Source organism: Orbicella franksi, chromosome 4, assembly GCF_964199315.1.
Source record: "Orbicella franksi chromosome 4, jaOrbFran1.1, whole genome shotgun sequence".
In the NCBI taxonomy this organism is placed as follows: domain Eukaryota; kingdom Metazoa; phylum Cnidaria; class Anthozoa; order Scleractinia; family Merulinidae; genus Orbicella; species Orbicella franksi.
In genome coordinates, this window is record NC_138148.1 from 26,159,881 (window position 1) to 26,177,300 (window position 17,420).

General features: G+C 39.1%; 4 protein-coding genes across 4 annotated transcripts in view; 2 read left to right on the top strand and 2 right to left on the bottom strand.

Annotated features, from left to right (window-relative positions):
- Nucleotides 1–985: 985 nt before the first annotated feature.
- Nucleotides 986–2,990, bottom strand: LOC145485659 (ATP-dependent DNA helicase RecQ-like). The gene is made up of 2 exons (XM_081464296.1): nucleotides 2,497–2,990; nucleotides 986–2,138 (listed from the first exon to the last, which is right to left on the bottom strand). The coding sequence occupies exons 1-2, from the start codon at nucleotides 2,988–2,990 to the stop codon at nucleotides 986–988; spliced, it is 1,647 nt and encodes a 548-aa protein (XP_081320422.1).
- Nucleotides 2,991–6,560: 3,570 nt separating this feature from the next.
- Nucleotides 6,561–7,204, top strand: LOC145485220 (protein lethal(2)essential for life-like). Its single transcript, XM_081463922.1, has one exon. The coding sequence runs from the start codon at nucleotides 6,580–6,582 to the stop codon at nucleotides 7,201–7,203; it is 624 nt and encodes a 207-aa protein (XP_081320048.1). The 5' UTR covers nucleotides 6,561–6,579; the 3' UTR covers nucleotide 7,204.
- A 1,102-nt stretch (nucleotides 7,205–8,306) lies between these two features.
- On the bottom strand, nucleotides 8,307–17,264 carry LOC145485218 (serine/threonine/tyrosine-interacting protein B-like). The gene is made up of 11 exons (XM_081463920.1): nucleotides 17,099–17,264; nucleotides 16,305–16,337; nucleotides 16,138–16,191; nucleotides 15,483–15,580; nucleotides 14,845–14,905; nucleotides 14,681–14,717; nucleotides 13,903–13,942; nucleotides 13,732–13,782; nucleotides 10,711–10,783; nucleotides 10,533–10,596; nucleotides 8,307–9,661 (listed from the first exon to the last, which is right to left on the bottom strand). The coding sequence occupies exons 1-11, from the start codon at nucleotides 17,171–17,173 to the stop codon at nucleotides 9,606–9,608; spliced, it is 642 nt and encodes a 213-aa protein (XP_081320046.1). The 5' UTR covers nucleotides 17,174–17,264; the 3' UTR covers nucleotides 8,307–9,605.
- LOC145485207 (peptidyl-prolyl cis-trans isomerase FKBP3-like) overlaps nucleotides 17,263–17,420 on the top strand; it is an 11,789-nt gene continuing 11,631 nt past the window's right edge. The window contains exon 1 of the mRNA XM_081463908.1: nucleotides 17,263–17,394. Within this exon, the coding sequence (XP_081320034.1) occupies nucleotides 17,293–17,394 (102 nt within the window). The 5' untranslated portion in view covers nucleotides 17,263–17,292. The remainder of the gene's footprint in view (nucleotides 17,395–17,420) is intronic.

Sequence of the window (17,420 nt, forward strand, 5' to 3'; positions counted from 1 at the left end):
ATTATGTAAGTTTACACACTTGCATACACATAGTATCTTAAATGTGCTCAGTTTTCCAAGATAATTCAGTAAGTACATGTACCATTGATATTTTGAGAACAACAGGTAATCCACATAAATGTACTTATAACCTCCAAGGAAGCCATTTCCATCCACTCACATTTATCCTAACATTCTTTAGGGTAAACCATGAATAACAATGCATATTTTAGAAAATAGCCCAAAGAAAATACGTGTCCTAAATGGTTAAAAATCATATTTCTGTAACTCAATAGGAAAACAAAAAAGTTGTCCTAGTCACATTGTTTATTATTTTCTTTGGGCTCTTTTCTAAATAAGATAAAAACATTTTCTTGGTGTTTCTATTGGGGTATACATTAGAAAAACTTGTGAAAGTTTGGGAGGATGTGAAAAAGCCGTGGAAACACTCGCCTGTCAGCTTGTGGTCACACAACATTTCTAGTTCTCCCAAACTTCCTTTTGTGTTTTTGAGGTTGAGATTTCTATCATGTGATAATTGACGAGGGTGCAGCCAGAGTCAACTATCACGCATAGAAACTGAGAGCGAATAATCTAATTGTTTTAGTATAAATCTACTAGTCGTTCTAAACTCTATCTAAATCCTCTTCACAGACACTTAGAAAATGCCAAGCAGCAGCAGTCATTTTGTTAACAAGGGCACACTGCTACGCTACTCACTATCTATCACAGAATAGACAGTGAGTAGCGTAGCCAATCAGAGAATGGCATTCATGATAGAACACTAGTAGATTCATACTAAAACTTGATAGAAAAACAGACCATGTTTTCTGTCTTAAATATTAATGAATTACACATGAAGTTTAGTGTAAAGGTTTGACAAGAATATTGTGATGCCACCCAAGTAAACTAGAGCACCTCCCATCTCCGAGTTGACATTTGCATAGTTTATAACCAGCCACTTCACTATGACTTATTAAAACATAAGAATGGAACATAACTCCATCTAGGTCTGTAGCTCACCTAGGACACTTTGTAGGATGTCAAAAATAGCTTTAGCATTGTCTTCACTGAAAACAGGTAAATAGGATAAAATACTCCCAATGGAATCTAAGTTCTCAAAGTTTTGCACTGCTTTATCAACTAACTCTAAGCTGAAACCAGTTGACAAGCTCACACTGCCAACACAAGACCTGGAAGTACCCAGGGTATCTCGAAAATTAAGAAGCCTCTGACGAAAAAGGTCTCTCTGTTCTTTGGAAACAGTGATGGAATCAGTAGGTGCTGTACTCTGCAGATCAACTTCAGTGACAAATTTTGGTTTCTTAGCTTCACTTACACAAAGTTCACAGGAGCACATGTTTCTGTGGTAGTCACAGCAATCATGACCACCATCAGTTCTGTCTGGGGCTTGATACCCAAAATATTGGAGAATAATTTCGCGTTTGCAGTCAGATGTTGATTTCACAAACTTAATCATAATATCTTGTAGGCCACGTTTCGCTTTACTAATGTCATATGCATTGTAGTAAATTGTAGCTTTGGCTGGTAGACCATCCCTTCCAGCACGGCCAGCTTCCTGGAAGTACTCCTCCATGGTGTAAGGTACACCGAGATGAATTACCCTTCTAATGTTAGGGCAGTCTATGCCAATACCAAATGCAATGGTCACAAAAAAAACTCTGTGCTTACATTTATTGTTAGTAAGTTCTTCCATAATGCGCTCTTGTTCATGTTTTGGGTATTGTGCATGATATTGTGTAAATAGCCTGTTCTTGGCCACTTTGTCTGCATGGAGTGGCTCATACTGATTGTCACCTAGCTCAGAGCTGAAATAAAGAAAGCTTTCAGCACAGCCCTCCAGGTCCCCATAAAATATTGTTAACGGCATGGCAGATCTTTTAGCTTTTAACTCCTGAGCATAAGGTGTTAGAATTGTTATTCTTTCTTCTTTAGCAGCTGGTCGGGGTTTTGACTCAAAGAAAATATTTTCTCTGTCTGGATTAACCTCAACAACAAAAGGAAGCTGAAGACCAATGGAGCTAACAATCTTTTCTTTCTTGCTTTTGGTAGCTGTGGCAGTTAGAGCCACGATGGGCACATCAGGGAAAATACTGCAGATGGTATCAAGCTTCCCAAATGCTGGGCGAAACTCTTTCCTGAGTTGCACAAAAAATATAATAGATGGGTTTTAAGAAAAGGGGTCACATCCATTTTATACTATGCTTTGTTTTCTTTGATTGAATTGAAATGATTAACATTATTCTCTTGGTTTAAAAGTTTGCAACCTTCCATATATTTGAGTTAACGCCAAACTGTGCATGTACACACATTAACCTGCCACTAAACGGTTTTGAAATTTGTAGCAGAAATTTGACAAGTAATTAAGTTAGATGTAAGGTAGAACAAATTGAAGTTCAGTTGAAATTAAAGTATGCTTTAATACGTTTTAGTTAATTTATAACAGAAGTTGTATCTGTGTAAACCAAACGAAATCACTAAAAGAAAAGCACTCACCAGTCGTCCACTAAATGCGCCTCATCTACTACAATGCAACGCACATTCCTCTGAAAGTTGGTTGTTTTCAGCATCGTTTTTGTGTTGTTCACGAGCAGAAGTTCTGGGTGTGAAAATATCAGTTGTAGTTTGCCGTCTGTTACTAAGGACATTGCTAAATGGTTGGTACTTTTCGTTCCGTCGAGAATAATGGCTCCCAAGTGATCCAATTTTCCTATCTGATCTCTCATCAGGGCATTTAGTGGCGATACGACAATGGTGATGGCTTTTGTCTGTGTAGGTGGACCTTTAGCATCAACAAAGTCAAAAACATCACTTAACAGATGGAAAACGAGGGACTTTCGGAAACCCGTCGGCAAAACACCTAAAACGTCTTTTTTAGAACAAACTACGGCTTCGATAATTGCCTTTTGCTCAGCTTTTAAGCGAAAGTTTTCGTCTTTTCCAGCTTTCTTTAAGGCAGACACAACAGCTGCGTCCAAGTAAGGCGCCATTTTGGTTTTTCAATGAGCATGCGCTGTGACGCCAGCATAGCCAGATTTTGGCTACGCTTGCGTAGAGTTCCCCAGAGCCTTCGCGCGCGATGAAGAAAGCGAAGGGTCTGGGGTCGAGAATGGATATAATCGACCTCCCTATCTATTGATTAACTGCATTGCAAGCTCAAACTACAAAATTACAAAGGGTATGATGCACTATGAATTCCATGCATTCAAACAGTGATGTGGACACGATTTGCTTGGGTTTCCCATGCTACCACACACTAAGTACCGAACTATAGTAAAGCGTTGCGCGACAGACAGAGTCTATTATATTCTAAAATCGCATTTTTCTTTTGCTTCTAACCTTAATATAACGAGCGGTACAGTGTCCATATCTGCCAATGCCTATTCTGTCCATTCTGTCCATTCTGTCCATTCTGTCCATTCTGTCGATTCTGTCGATTCTGTCCATTCTGACCATTCTGTCCACTCTCTGCAATTGAGTTTGCTGTGACAACTTTGTAGCCCGCGAATATCAGTCTGTTAAGCACGACATAAGGGGGATGAGTGGTCTTGTACCGGCAGAAAGGAAGCCCAACAACACGTGCTGCCAACAGGCCTGACATTATAGGACAAAGGGCCCCATTTTCTCGCTCGTATTCAATGTACGTTATTCCATAGAATGCCTGATCATTTCCTGGGGATATGGCGCTGCGTACAATTACGATAACGGCATCCATCACACTGCTGTCCTCGTCTTTCAATGGGACTTGTGGTAGCGATTTCACGGGATGGAGTATCGTGAAATAAAATGTAGCCTGTAACTTCAACACAATACAATTTAGGCCAGACGTTACTGCGCCTTTCAATAACATAAGAACTCTAAAATTCAAAGCTCAACCGACAAATGCGTTTTTCGCTACCGTCAATCAAATGTTCGGCGGCTCCTTCCAGCTTCGACTACTGCCGAGCGCGCGGTAATCAAATCAAATCGTTGAGCACAGTTCAGATGACACAGTCGGAAGCTGGGAGGAGCCGCCGAACATTTGATTGACGGTAGCGAAAAACGCATTCGTCGGTTGAACTTTGAATTTTAGAGTCCGCATGTTATGGAAAGGCGCAGTAAACATCAACTTCCCGTTTTTCTTAGAATTACAGTCACCAATTCGAGCGAAGGCTCCAGTTCTCAGGTTTCTCGATTTCTTCGCAGCCAATTGACATCACCGAAATAAAATCTTCATACGATCCCAAGGTAGGGTATTGCCATGTTATAGAATCAACGTCTCGAATCTAAGATCTTTTCTTCTGCACCGTCCCCTTCCCCCCCCCCCCCCTCCCCGCTCAGGTGCGGCTAGCGGCTGATTTGTAGGACAAATGACACCACCCGCGAGCTCAAATAAACAAAATCCCCTCCGAAGCCCAAGCGTCATTTTATTCCCTTAATACTTACTTACATTCCAAAACAAAGACCCCACATTACAACAACAACAAAAAAAAAATGCATGTAACACCAAAATTACTAACAATATAGTGATAATGCAGGTGTTTCTTTTAGGTTATAGAAGTGTACGCAATTCATTACAAATTAATTTCTATACACTATTTTTTTAAAGTCTTCGTTTTTATTGCTATTATTCATCTAAATATCGGTCACACCGTCGCAAACCGTGTTTACAATTTATCTTTTACACACAAAACACAATAAAGTCTCGTAAAACTGCTTGGGTAGCTGGGGTTTCATCTTTTTTCTGTTTTCTTTTTCGTTTTGGCTTGTGTTGCTTTATCTTTGCTTGTGCAATGTCCACATCTGCGATACGCAATTCCCGCTCTTATCTGCAACGGAGGTCGCTGCAACAACTTTATAGCCGTGGTTTTCCAATCTGTTAAGCACTAAATAAGGGGGCTCAGCAGTCTGGTACGAGCAATAAGGATCGCTCTGACAAGAACAAAAATTAAAAGAACCACAGGAGCCACGAATACAACTGGCTTGCAGGTGTGACATCGCGTCTTGTAGTAGCCTGAACTCGCCTTGCTCACCACCTTCAGCGTGGTAATCAATAACCGTCGGGTGGCCGTCATATCCACTCGACAGGCTTATAGAGCATCGTACCAAGATATACGGCATGGTGCTGTTAACAATCTCAAGTATTCGTCTTTGAATGAGACTTCCAGCCGAAGCGATTTCAACGCTTTCACACAACTGACTTGGTACTTCATCTCTTTCTCAGAATTTACAGTAACCTTTTGACACGAACTTCCTGTTGTTTTTCTCAGAAACTTCGAGTACTCGAGTAGTCCATTGTCATTATGCAACCGCTGGTCACCAGAACCCAGCCTCATACCTCTTGAGCCCAATCTCTCTGGCTCTGGTCAGCGCGGGGACTTGTGAGGATTGGATTCTCTCCAATCTCGTGTCCCCTTTGAGCCTCTGCGGAGGAGAGATAGCGGATGGTACACACCAAATCATATCCGGAATTTCCCATCGGAATTTTTGTATCCCATTTGGCTAAACCGTTACGACTAGTTACCGGAAAGGGGTTAACATTTCGCCAAAAAAAAAAAAAAAAAAAACCCGCGAAACTTCAGTTTAAAGTCAAATGGAACAATAATTCCAGAGGTACTCCTCTTTCTCTGTACGGAACGGAACGGAATTTCGTTATTATTTATAAAATTCACTGGTTTCCATTCTCTCGTCACCAGAAAGCAATAATGGGAAACCAAGAAAAAAGTCATTTTCTTTGGTGGGAAACTAGTAAGCGCCTTTTAATCATTCGGTGGGTTTGCTGATCAGAATTTGGGAAAAAAAAAACCCTTTCTAACTACAATTATTCAACGGTCATGCTAATGCTAAACAACTACGATTAACATCGCGACAAAAGTTGAATCAAGGAAAGTTTAAGGTAAGTACCTTGATCTTCTCTCGCTTGAATACTGATATAGTTCTTGAATTTTTGAGTCCAATACATAATCCGTTATTGCTTTTTTCAGTTCCACACGCAGAAAATTTCTTAATTTTGCGTTTACTTTTAAGCAGAAAAAGACCTTCGTAGTTGTTTAGCAATTAAGCAGTAGAAGAAAGCCTCGCGATCCTGAAAAGAAAAAAATAAAGGCTTTATTGTTTTGTGAATTCTTTCACGGCGATATCACATTACTAAACTGCCGATATCATAAACAAACCTCCTGAAACCGCATTATAACTGAACATTATCGAATGTATCACAAACCTTCACGTATGAAAATTCCGCTAATTACAAACACAGCTAATGGACTAAACCGAATGTCATTTATTGTAATTAATTCGGTATAGAGTGCGGTTAGTTATATTGTATATCGCGCCATAAAAAGTCGCAAAAAGATCTAGGCCAGGTTCCTCGCCTTAAAACGCGATTTTAAACTTATGTCAATACTGGACACTCGCGTCCAATATATTTAAGACGGCACTTTAGTTCCAAGATATTATTTGTTCAATCACTCATTTTTCACCCCATGCAAACTATTTTGATATTTCTTTTGATTACCTTTCGTTAAAAACGAAGGGATTAAATTATAAAACCTCGGTTTCTGAATTACACATACAGACATAAAAGTCATTTCACGCACCAAAATGCAACGACCGCGCTCAAGTTCCGATGAAAAAATACACATAGCTTCTTTAGATGTACGAAATTACCGCCCTGACGAAGTAAACCTGCGAGTCGAGGGGAACATCTTGGTCGTAAAGGCAAAGCACTATTCCGATGGAAATTTTGGCTTTGAGCGAAATGAATTCCAACGAACTTATCCCATCCCGCAAGACGCAGATCCCACCAGTATAACGTCGAAGATTTCACAAGATGGTTATCTAACCATTGAAGCGACCAGGAGAGTGGTTAAAACAGAGGACGACTTTCCGCTCGGGGGATTCGAGACGCGCGCTGGAGAAGTAGCCACAATTGACGACAGGAAATTCAGCGTTTTGTTGGACGTGACGAACTTCGCGCCAGAAGAGATCAAAGTCAAAGTTGTCGGCAACGAGCTATCGGTCAGCGCGAAACACGAATCTGAAACAGAGGGGCATTTCAGTTCTCGTCAGTTCAACCGCCATTTTGTGCTGCCCAGAGACGTGAATATGAGCTCGGTGGTGTCGCGTCTTACTGAAGAGGGAAAGCTTCTTGTTGAAGCTGAGAGAAAAGCATTGCCGCCGCCACAAGAGAGGTTTATCAGCATTGAGAAAGAAAAAAAGGCCTGATTTGAGAGCCATCATGAACTACCGTGGCTTGCTTTTGAGTACTGTTGGCCTTGTAAGCGTTTAAATTTTTCACAAGTCTATTAGTCGAAACAGGAGCCATCCCCTATTATTGCTCCTGGTTGAAATTAACAAAAGTTTATAATTGCTGTCTAAACTGTTGCAGTGGTCGCTACAATTCAACGTTAAGCAGTTATAATTTTGTGTTGAATAAACTACGATTTTAAAAATGTAATATTAAGTTTCCTCGTTGTAGGCTTCATGGGAAGGATTTTTTAGTCCGCTTTGCTCATGGGGAGATTGCATCAATCTTGTCAGTGCCCCCTTCCCAACATACCTCGCGACCACTAGGAGCAAATGAGAGTGGAACACACGTTCAAAACTTCCTCAAAATTCCATTCTAATGACGTAGCTCTACCGAGACCAGAATGGCAACCTCGTTCCCAAGCTCTCTCTCCTCTGCCTCCCGTGTTCACAAAGGAAGCAGAGGAGAGACGAGGTTGCCAGAATGCAATTTTTTTCGTGTCGAGTCTCTCGCTTGGTCGTCCTTAAGGAACGGCAATAGACCTCAGCACGAGGCCCTGGGGAATAAACCCCACAAACTGTGTAGTTATTCCCCAGAGCCTCATACTGAGGTCTATTGTTTTAAACTGAATTTTAATATAGCGAAATTGGTGTATTATTTGAATGCGCGGAACTTACTTTATCTTTAGTGTGGATAGTTAAGAAAAACTGATAAAGTTACTGCTTAAAAACTGATTAGTCATTTTTTTTACTAGTTGTGTAATGATACGTTTCACTGACGAAAAAGGAAATTGAAACCTTTTACTTCGTCCACAAAACTGAGACCGTCAATCCCGGTCGAGCTCCCTTGCTCCCATACCTTTTTCTACTTTCATTCTTAGGGAAAGGGCAGGCCTGGAAACAAGGTCGCCACAGGTGCTACCAGAGTGTATAAATACTAATTTTGTATAAATTCTCATCAAACCTTGAGTAAACGGCTTTACAAAATTTTATTTGTTAAGAAATGCTTTTTTTTTTGCACAGAAATTATACGACACTTTTACCAAATTTTACTCGTTAAGAAATAGTTTTTACAGTCATACAAAGCATCATTGATACTATTTTCCCAAAGTTGTCATTTTCAACAAATTAAGACTTGTAGCACATGACAAACACATATCACGTGCTAGCATATTACAACAAACCTCCTTCATTTTGTAATAATTTTACCTAAGGTGGAAGAAATCAGCCTAGATTGGAAAAACTTAGTGGCAAATGGAAAACCATGATTTGCATAATTTAATTTACTATACAGTAATACATCATACAGCTCTATTGATTTAATCCCGGGGGGGGGGGCACTCCCATGTGAAAAGGTTGGAGATGCTCATCGTCTTGCTTAAGGGCACAAATTGAAGATTTTGGTCTCACTTGAGGTGTTCTGGACGATATACCATATGATTATTTTCAGACGTCAAAGTTTCTTTTAGGGTCGGCCTAGAGAAATAATAAAAAAATGTAGTTGTGTCCATTTGAAGTGGTATCTTTTGGAGGTCAAATAAAGCTCGAGCCATATCCAGATTGGTCTCCCTTATTGATTCATTCAAATTTAGTCATGAGCATCCCTGGCCTTTTCACTAAGAGTCCACCCTCCCCTGTAACCACCTCCCCCCCTACCCCTGAGAGAAACAACACCACGAGCTGACGTGTGCAGAGCCACACAGGTTTATAACTAGCAGCTTCTTGGACACAATTGATTTTGTACACCTGTTACTTAAACTACTAACAGAATTTCTTAAGTGTTTTAAAATTGTCCTTCTTTATACATATTCCCATCACATTGCATTTTGAGTGGGCTACTTATAAATCAACTGAGATACTGTACAGCCTCTTTAATCAAAAATACAATGTAAATAAATAGCTAAAATTTGAAGAAATGAGATTCAAGACATGTGATCTCTTGATATTGGCAGTTGTATCCCACAAGAAAATTGAGGTCATTTAATATGCCATAAATACTTAACACTTTTTTGAGCAAGCTTGTTTCATCAAGATGGCTGAGTAGTGCTCTCATTGTGTGATTACGGACCTTAACAATCTCAGTCCATAAACACACAGAACGTACCCTTGGCCAATATCTAGTCTCCTCAACCTTCCACGCAACCAATATAGATCATTCTATTATATGTAATCCACTTGCTTTAGGCTTTTCAGTTTTGCAACTCCCAAAAACCACGTGGTAAAGATTTAATTTAGCAGCCTGTATCACCCATTCTCTGGTAAGTATCTAACCTAAGTTGCTCAGCATTATTTTACTGGTGTTATGCTACTGAATGAACCATTACATCCTGTAACCACCACGCACATATACTGAAATAACACTACTACCATGATACCAGCCATCAAGTGTCCATCATATCATCTTTTGATTCATCTTCATGCGCTCGCTTCACTCCTCCTGACAACCAAGAAAAAGAATCAAAATTCTTTGGCTGGGAAGTGTTTTTAGTTCATCAGACTGTAACTTATAGGAGCAAGCAGTATGTCAAGCATGATATGTCTTTAAAAAAATTAACCTAAGTCTTTCAAGTTTGTCAACTGAAATCCAGCTCTGTTTTCTCCACAATTTATAGCTGCACACCCTTGTTTTTTCCTCCGTTTATTGTTGTTTAGAACTGTAACCTGGTAAAATATAATAATTTTTCAGGTTTCTTTTGACTTGCAGGCAGTTTTATGCTTGACCTACAGCTCAATACAGTGTGACTTCTCCAGCCATAGGCTTGATTTGGAATCTGGTCTAGGTCTAGGTGCGAGCAAGGTTTCCTTTCCCGAACAGTGGCTGGTAATCAAGCCTACTCCAACCAAGGCCACCCACGAAAAATCCTTGAAATTCACCAAATGGCAATGAATGTTTTGAAATGACAAAAACGGTCACAAATTTATTGTTTTCACATAGAAGTGTGCTTTGATTCCCGATTTGTCAGAAATCTACAATTAACAGCAAGGTTTCCATTCGCCAATTTGCATGTAGAATTTTGACAGAAAAAAAAAGGCCTTGGTTGAAGTAGTCACACTGAAATTAATGGTGACAGAGACTGAGGTTTATCAAAATAATCTACTAAAAGTCACTTAACATGAGTTCACAAGTGGTTTGGTTAGTGAAATATGCCAATCGTGATTAACAATACCTACCAACACCTTAATTACTAACAGAATAATTACTAGAGATGCCCTCCTTGCAGCACATGGGCACTGAAAGGGGACTGAAGCTAGCTGCACATATGAATAGACACTAGAGAGCAATGGCAACAAAGAAAGACTTTCCTTACCTTGATTTAATCTTTCTCCGGATGTTCTTGCTTGATAGTTTGCTAAATAAATTGGTTCATACTCCTGTAAATGACAAATGCCAAGATCAGCTTAAGATAACAGAGCTTATTGGTACTAACAGTTAAAAAAAGCGACATAAGAATTCTCAGGTGGAAAAAAAAAAAAAAAACTGCCTACCATAAGTTGTTGAACAAAACCTTCATTTGGGTTGATACAAAACCTTCTTTGTTGAACATAATGAAATGCTTCCCTGTGGTAAAGAAAGAAACAATTTCAAATGAATGGTCTGACATGTAATCACAACCTTAAACCTCTTCAATGATTATTTACAAATTAAAATGGTGCAGTTCCAGAATATATCCATACTGTCACCTTGAAAGGTCATTACAAATACTGAGGGGGTGGGGTCTTAAAAACCCAAATTGAGGGATGGCATGGCTTAAAACAAAAAACCTTCTGAGAGGGGTGGGTGCTTGCTATTGATATATTGATATTTCCTGAAACAACAGATTTAGACAAAAACCCAAGGAAATTTTAAGGTAATATTCAGTTCACACCTTAGGCTTAGGTTTAGACCTTTTGCTTCTTATTATGCAGAGTGACCTGAAGTATTACTGCTTCTCCAGAAAAGGATCATTGTAGTCTGTCAAGTACAAGTTGATTCCAAGTGTGTATGGCAGGCTGCCCTAACAGATTGCCATTACTCATTTACACTCATAGGCCAAGTCATCAGAAGCCGATTTACTCTGACTTACTATTCAGTTTAGTATTAATTAATTAAGGCTGGTAAATCAAGGTTTTAAAAGTGTTTTTCACTATTAGTGATAATCACATCCTAATCCTGGATTAGCTGAATCATACTTTACATTGCCTGGTCCTGAGTGGATTTAGGCATTATAAGGGTACAGTGCCTTGCCAAATATCTAATAGGGCTAGATGAGGAGTTGGTGTATGAGTTTAAGACAGACAGTGAGCGTGGTGACTGGTAACCATGCCTAGTAAATAAAACAGTTCTTTTCAGAGCCACTGCTTCTACAACAGTCAATCTCTTTTACTTTAGCTTAATCATAGGGATTGTAAAAAAAAGCCGTTTTAAGGAAATAATGTACTGGTAGTTATTTACAAAGTGGACCCCAAGTTATATAATAAGTTTTCATCAAAAATAGCGACTTTCTTCCAAAAAACGGTTTTCCTTATAACCAAAAAACTACTGAACACTAAAAGAGCACAACAATATTTACTATTCAGTAAATGGTTTGAACCCAGGAGTATCAGTAGTTTGTATAGTGTGATCGTCCGGGTGAGTGTAGTTCTGAAAGGAACTGTTGTTGGTGACTGACGTTTTGACAACCTCAGCGGAAGTCATCTTCAGAGTCAAGTGAATAGTGTTTGTCAGTCGATGATGTTATAAGTCTGGTCCGTTGAACGTGATTGGTCAGTATAGCCATGATGGTATTGGCTGAAAGACTCGTGTAAAGTTTGTCATCAGTCATTGGTGGGTTTCGATCCGTCTATTGTTAGTCAAGTAGGTCGGTTTTGGTCCGTGTATTGTTAAGTCGGTCTGTTAGAAGTCCGTTTGTCGGTTTTGTTTCTGTCGTGGATAAGTTGTTTGTAAGGCGCCGGTAGTTGTTGACATCTGTTAAGAGGCGTTTGTTCTAGGTTAGTGTACCAGCTTTCCAGAGTCAGTCGTTGAAAATAGTTTGTACTGTAGGTTAAGCACTGAGCAGAGTCCCATTCAATTTTGTGGTTTGTCAGTTGATGATGTACAGCAATGTGATTGTTGGCATCACCATTTCTCGTGGCTCGTTTATGTTCAGTCAGTCTCGTGTTAAAGTTTCTGCCAGTCTCACCAATGTAGGAAGCCTGGCAGTCGGAGCATTTGATCTTGTAAACTGCTCCCTGTCTGTCATTAGGTTCGTCTCTGTCTTTCACGTTGGTCAGTAAGTGACGTAACGTAGTTGTAGGTTTGTGGGCTACACGAATGTTGTAGGGCTGTAGGATCCGCGAGATGGTCTCAGAAGTACCCTTAATGTAAGGTATAGTCACTGTAGTAACAGGTGTTGGGTTCCTGTTCGTAGCGTCAGCTTCAGTAGGTCGGTAAATGTTTCGTCTAATAAAGTCAGCATTGTAGTTGTTTTTGTGAAAAACATGTTCAAGGTATCTGTTTTCGTCACATAAGCTGTCCGGTATGTCACAAACTAATTGCACTCGTCTCGTCAAAGTCTTTATAGTCGTGGCTTTGTGTGAAGTCAGGTTGTAGGATGATTCGTCAAGTAATCTGTCGGTATGCGTCGGTTTTCTGTACACTGTCGTTCATTCGCTGACATCCAGTTTACTAAAGAGATTGAAGAAAATGGAAAACTTCCTTTTCTAGACTGTTTGGTAAGCCGCGACAACAACGAACAGACAGGGAGCAGTTTACAAGATCAAATGCTCCGACTGCCAGGCTTCCTACATTGGTGAGACTGGCAGAAACCTTAACACAAGACTGACTGAACACAAACGAGCCACGAGAAATGGTGATGCCAACAATCACATTGCTGTACATCATCAACCGACAAACCACAAAATTGAATGGGACTCTGCTCAGTGCTTAACCTACAGTACAAACTATTTTCAACGACTGACTCTGGAAAGCTGGTACACTAACCTAGAACAAACGCCTCTTAACAGATGTCAACAACTACCGGCGCCTTACAAACAACTTATCCACGACAGAAACAAAACCGACAAACGGACTTCTAACAGACCGACTTAACAATACACAGACCAAAACCGACCTACTTGACTAACAATAGACAGATCGAAACCCACCAATGACTGATGACAAACTTTACACGAGTCTTTCAGCCAATACCATCATGACTATACTGACCAATCACGTTCAACGGACCAGACTTATAACATCATCGACTGACAAACACTATTCACTTGACTCTGAAGATGACTTCCGCTCAGGTTGTCGAAACGTCAGTCACCAACAACAGTTCTTTTCAGAACTACACTCACCTGGACGATCACACTATACAAGCTAATATTTACTATTGTAAATACTTATAAGCCTCTGATGCAATTCAGCAAACAAAGCCACAGGCTGCAAATATGATGCAAAACATTTTAATCAAAATTTTAGACAAGAACATTTTCTTCATAACCTTAGGCTAGTAAAATGTATAATGCAAAAGAAAACCAGTTTACCTATATGTTAATCCATAAGTTTCCATTATAAAAGCAATCATTAAAGCAGCACTAGGAAAAGAAACACAGCAAACATGAACTTTAGTTCTCTGGTGAGTAGTAAGCAAGAAAGCAAACAGAAGAAATTTAAACCACTGCATGAGTCATATTTTGATGAACTTTGAAACCGACCTTCTTGAGATTCCAGCATTTCCATGTACAAGAACCTTTCCTAATAAACAGTAGTGAAAACAATATGTAAGAATACAAATTAGAATAAAAGTTTTAAACATTGCTTTCAGTTTAGGAAGTGATACCTAAAACCTTGTAGTGTAGCCTGGGACACTGTAGACCCCAGGAAAGGCCTGTCATTAAGTTTTGAGCCTGTACCCTTGTTCTCCACACCCGTAGCAAACTTGTTACTTTGTTGGTGAATTCTTTCAACAACAGGCAATTTCACCTGTAGCATCAAGGGAAAATCAAGCATACTCAGCGTAACAGGTGTTGCGGGTTATGGCCCTTAATGACAGCCCTGCTAGGAGATATTGTAAGATAATGTAAAGAGAGATAAAAAGAAGTTGAAGTTGGGGAGATGAGATACTGAATAGGAGGAGGGGTAATGAGGTGGGACGGGGTGAGGTGAGACGAGGTGAGGGAAGGGTAGTTGTGGCAAGACAAGGAAATGTAATGCAATGGTAAGTGAGAAGAGAAGAGCAATGGAGAGGGCAGATGCATGAGGTGAGGGAGGAGGGGACTGTGGTATGAGAAGAGACAACGCTTGAACCCTGGTCCAACATGTAGTGTACTAATCTATTTTGGTCATATCTGTTCAACCCATCTAGCAGATAATTTACTGCTCAGACATTCATGTAGAAGATTCATTGGTATAACTTGTCAATGACTAGTTATCAGATACTCTTACATATCTGTCAATAAGCAAATAAGCTGTCGTCTAAAATGTTTGACCTACCTCCACTGCTTAAACAGCTGTCAACAAAGGTTTTCACCTGAAATAGTAGGTAAGAAATTGTGTATTAATTAAATAGTCCTCACTTGCCCAACTTTATTTTAGATTTAGCTATTGTCAATTGATGTTATTATTGGGAACATAAAAGATCTGATGTTTCAACATACCTTTGAAAAATGGGTAATTATATTTTCTGTGGGTGAATCTGCTACATCTAAGACCAAATAGCTGCAGAACAAGTATAAATGATTATCAATTAACAAACAGTTGAAATTCACAGAATAGTTGAAGGTACATTACTGGTTATTTGAAAGAGTAAAGCTTCCAAAAGAATACAGACTGAAGTACTTTTAGCACACAGCTTTTTAGAAAATATCCCTTCTGTCTGTCTCACCTAATCCTCCCTAAATTGTGTCTATGAGAAGTCAGTTTGTAACATGTCTATATAGTATACTAAGAGCATAACACTAGGAGTTAATTACTATTATTAATTGCAATTAAATTATTATATTTGAAGCTCTGTATTAGATATTTTGGTCCATATTATTTTGTAATAAATTATTTATACATATGATTTTACACTTACATACAGAGATAAAAGTAAAATATAAAAATTTAAGGTAAAAAGCTGTTAAAATAATTATGAGTCTAAACGTTTTTGATCTGTTTGATCATCATCAGAGATCAAAAACGTTTAGACTCATAATTTTAACAGTTTTTTACCTTAAAGTTTTATATTATACAGAGATCAGTTTTTGAGAGTTTTGCTGAAAATGATGCCCCAATGTGGAGAAACTTTACTTACTTAAAGTGTTGAGGGAAGTTAGGACGGACAAAGTTGGCTTCAATATTTTGTCTTATACAGACAATGTGAGATATTCCTACTTGCTTTAAAACATCTAGCTGAAAATTACAACAGAAAAAAAATAATTATATGTCACAGTGTCTTTTGAATATCATTATCTTACACATCAAGCAACAACAGAATTTGTATAATATAGAAATCAGCATAGGAGGAAGTGCAGTGATCTACATGTAATAATTACATCTAGATCATTGCACTTCCTCTATTGTTAGTGCGCTGGACTCTGAATTGAGTAGTCGGGGTTCTAGCCCTGGCCGGGGTCACTGTGTTGTGTTTTTAGGTGAGACACTTTCTCTTTATTCAGGTGTATAAATGGGCAACAACCAATTTAATGTTGGGGCAACCTTGCAATGGACTAGAATCCCATCCAGGGAGGAGACAGAAATAGTACTCCTAGACACCTTATGCTACAGAAAACAGAGACAAGTGCTGGCTTGATGGGCCACCAGGCTCGACTATAGACTTTGCCTACACAATTGTCATAAATAATTATTATTGTGAAGAAAAGACATCTAGTGAAACTGGGAGAAAACATTTGTGTTAAAATTAAAAGAAAATAATGTACTTAATAACTTTTTCTCTTACTTAGACTTACTTTACTATTCATTGCTGCTGAGTATGGTCCGAGGAAAACCCCTGGTACGATTTCCTTGAAGGAAAATTGAAGGCATGGACAATACATGAGTAGCTATTCATCAACTATTCCTTACTTGAGAGGAATACAGATCAAGATAACCGACATAGTACTATAAAACAAACTACCTGCATTTCTCGTCTCTTGGAATATGTCCAGTCCTGGGTAAATAATTTTCATTTTAACAAATTAGTATAATTTAAATAGTTTATATTTTTCAATAAACAACCCCAACAAAACCAACAATTCACAAATAGCAAGTGTGCAGCATTTTACACTGCTGGATTAATAAAGACAAATCCTGTAAGGGAAAGACAGGGACAGGCATAAGAAAAAGCAAGGCTCCCTATCTAACAATACAGACCAAGACAATGGGGTTAATGTTAATAATTGTCCTAAAATCAAAAGTTAAAGAGTTGGTGAGCGATGAAGGGGAGATGACAGTTGATGAATGTGGAAGAGAGGGAGTGCGGATAAAGACAAAATAACTTATTGCAGGTTAAAATAAAAGATGCTGGCATGCTTTAATGTTGATTGGTCGGATGACTGCTTGACAATGATCTATCAATTGATGAAAATGGATTACAACTCTGTCAATTCCAAGGCCTGTCCTTATTACAAACGCCCTACAAATGGCCCCCCTCCCCCCGGGGGGGGGGGGGAGATGGAGGGTCTTAGAATTGGCACAGCCATTCATTAACAACAACAATGCCAACAATCAGTGAAGAGAAGACTTCCCTGTTTCATCAATCAAGAATCGACATCAATCAATAAACTACCCACAACCAATAACAATCGATTGTTTATATCGACTGACAAACAATTGGTTTCACATAATCCGGTGCTACATGTATCTGACAGTTTTGAAAGGAACATCAAAGAAAACCAGGTCAAGTTTACAAATTACTCGAAGCTTACTTACCACAAGTTCGTCTTTGTTTGGTATTTCTGGGAACTCTAGCGTGGGAATACATTCTGGACTCGCTGCAGATTGCATTTAGAAGAATTTAAGGCCTATAATTTTCAGAAAATGTTACAACCAAAACACAACTGGGAGAATTTCAATGAAATCGGACCCAGACTTCCACATGCACCCTCGCTTTGAAGCTAAACAAGATGGCGGAAGTGGAGAAGAGTTGGAGCGACGAGCAACTGCAGAGCGAAGATGTATCCAAGAAGGATATTATCAAGTTTTTGCACGAAAACGCTTCATTTGAGGTATGAAAGACCTAATTTCTGGGATT

Excerpts from the sequence above, each read along its gene's own strand:
- LOC145485659 (XM_081464296.1), bottom strand. The coding sequence starts at position 2,990 with ATGGCGCCTTACTTGGACGCAGCTGTTGTGTCTGCCTTAAAGAAAGCT. Across the intron at positions 2,139-2,496 it reads GCGCATTTAGTGGACGACTG|GAAAGAGTTTCGCCCAGCAT; the intron begins GTGAGTGCTTTT and ends TGTGCAACTCAG.
- LOC145485220 (XM_081463922.1), top strand. The coding sequence starts at position 6,580 with ATGCAACGACCGCGCTCAAGTTCCGATGAAAAAATACACATAGCTTCT.
- LOC145485218 (XM_081463920.1), bottom strand. The coding sequence starts at position 17,173 with ATGCAATCTGCAGCGAGTCCAGAATGTATTCCCACGCTAGAGTTCCCA. Across the intron at positions 16,192-16,304 it reads CCAAGAGACGAGAAATGCAG|GAAATCGTACCAGGGGTTTT; the intron begins GTAGTTTGTTTT and ends TTTTCCTTCAAG. Across the intron at positions 14,718-14,844 it reads TAATTACCCATTTTTCAAAG|GTGAAAACCTTTGTTGACAG; the intron begins GTATGTTGAAAC and ends CTACTATTTCAG.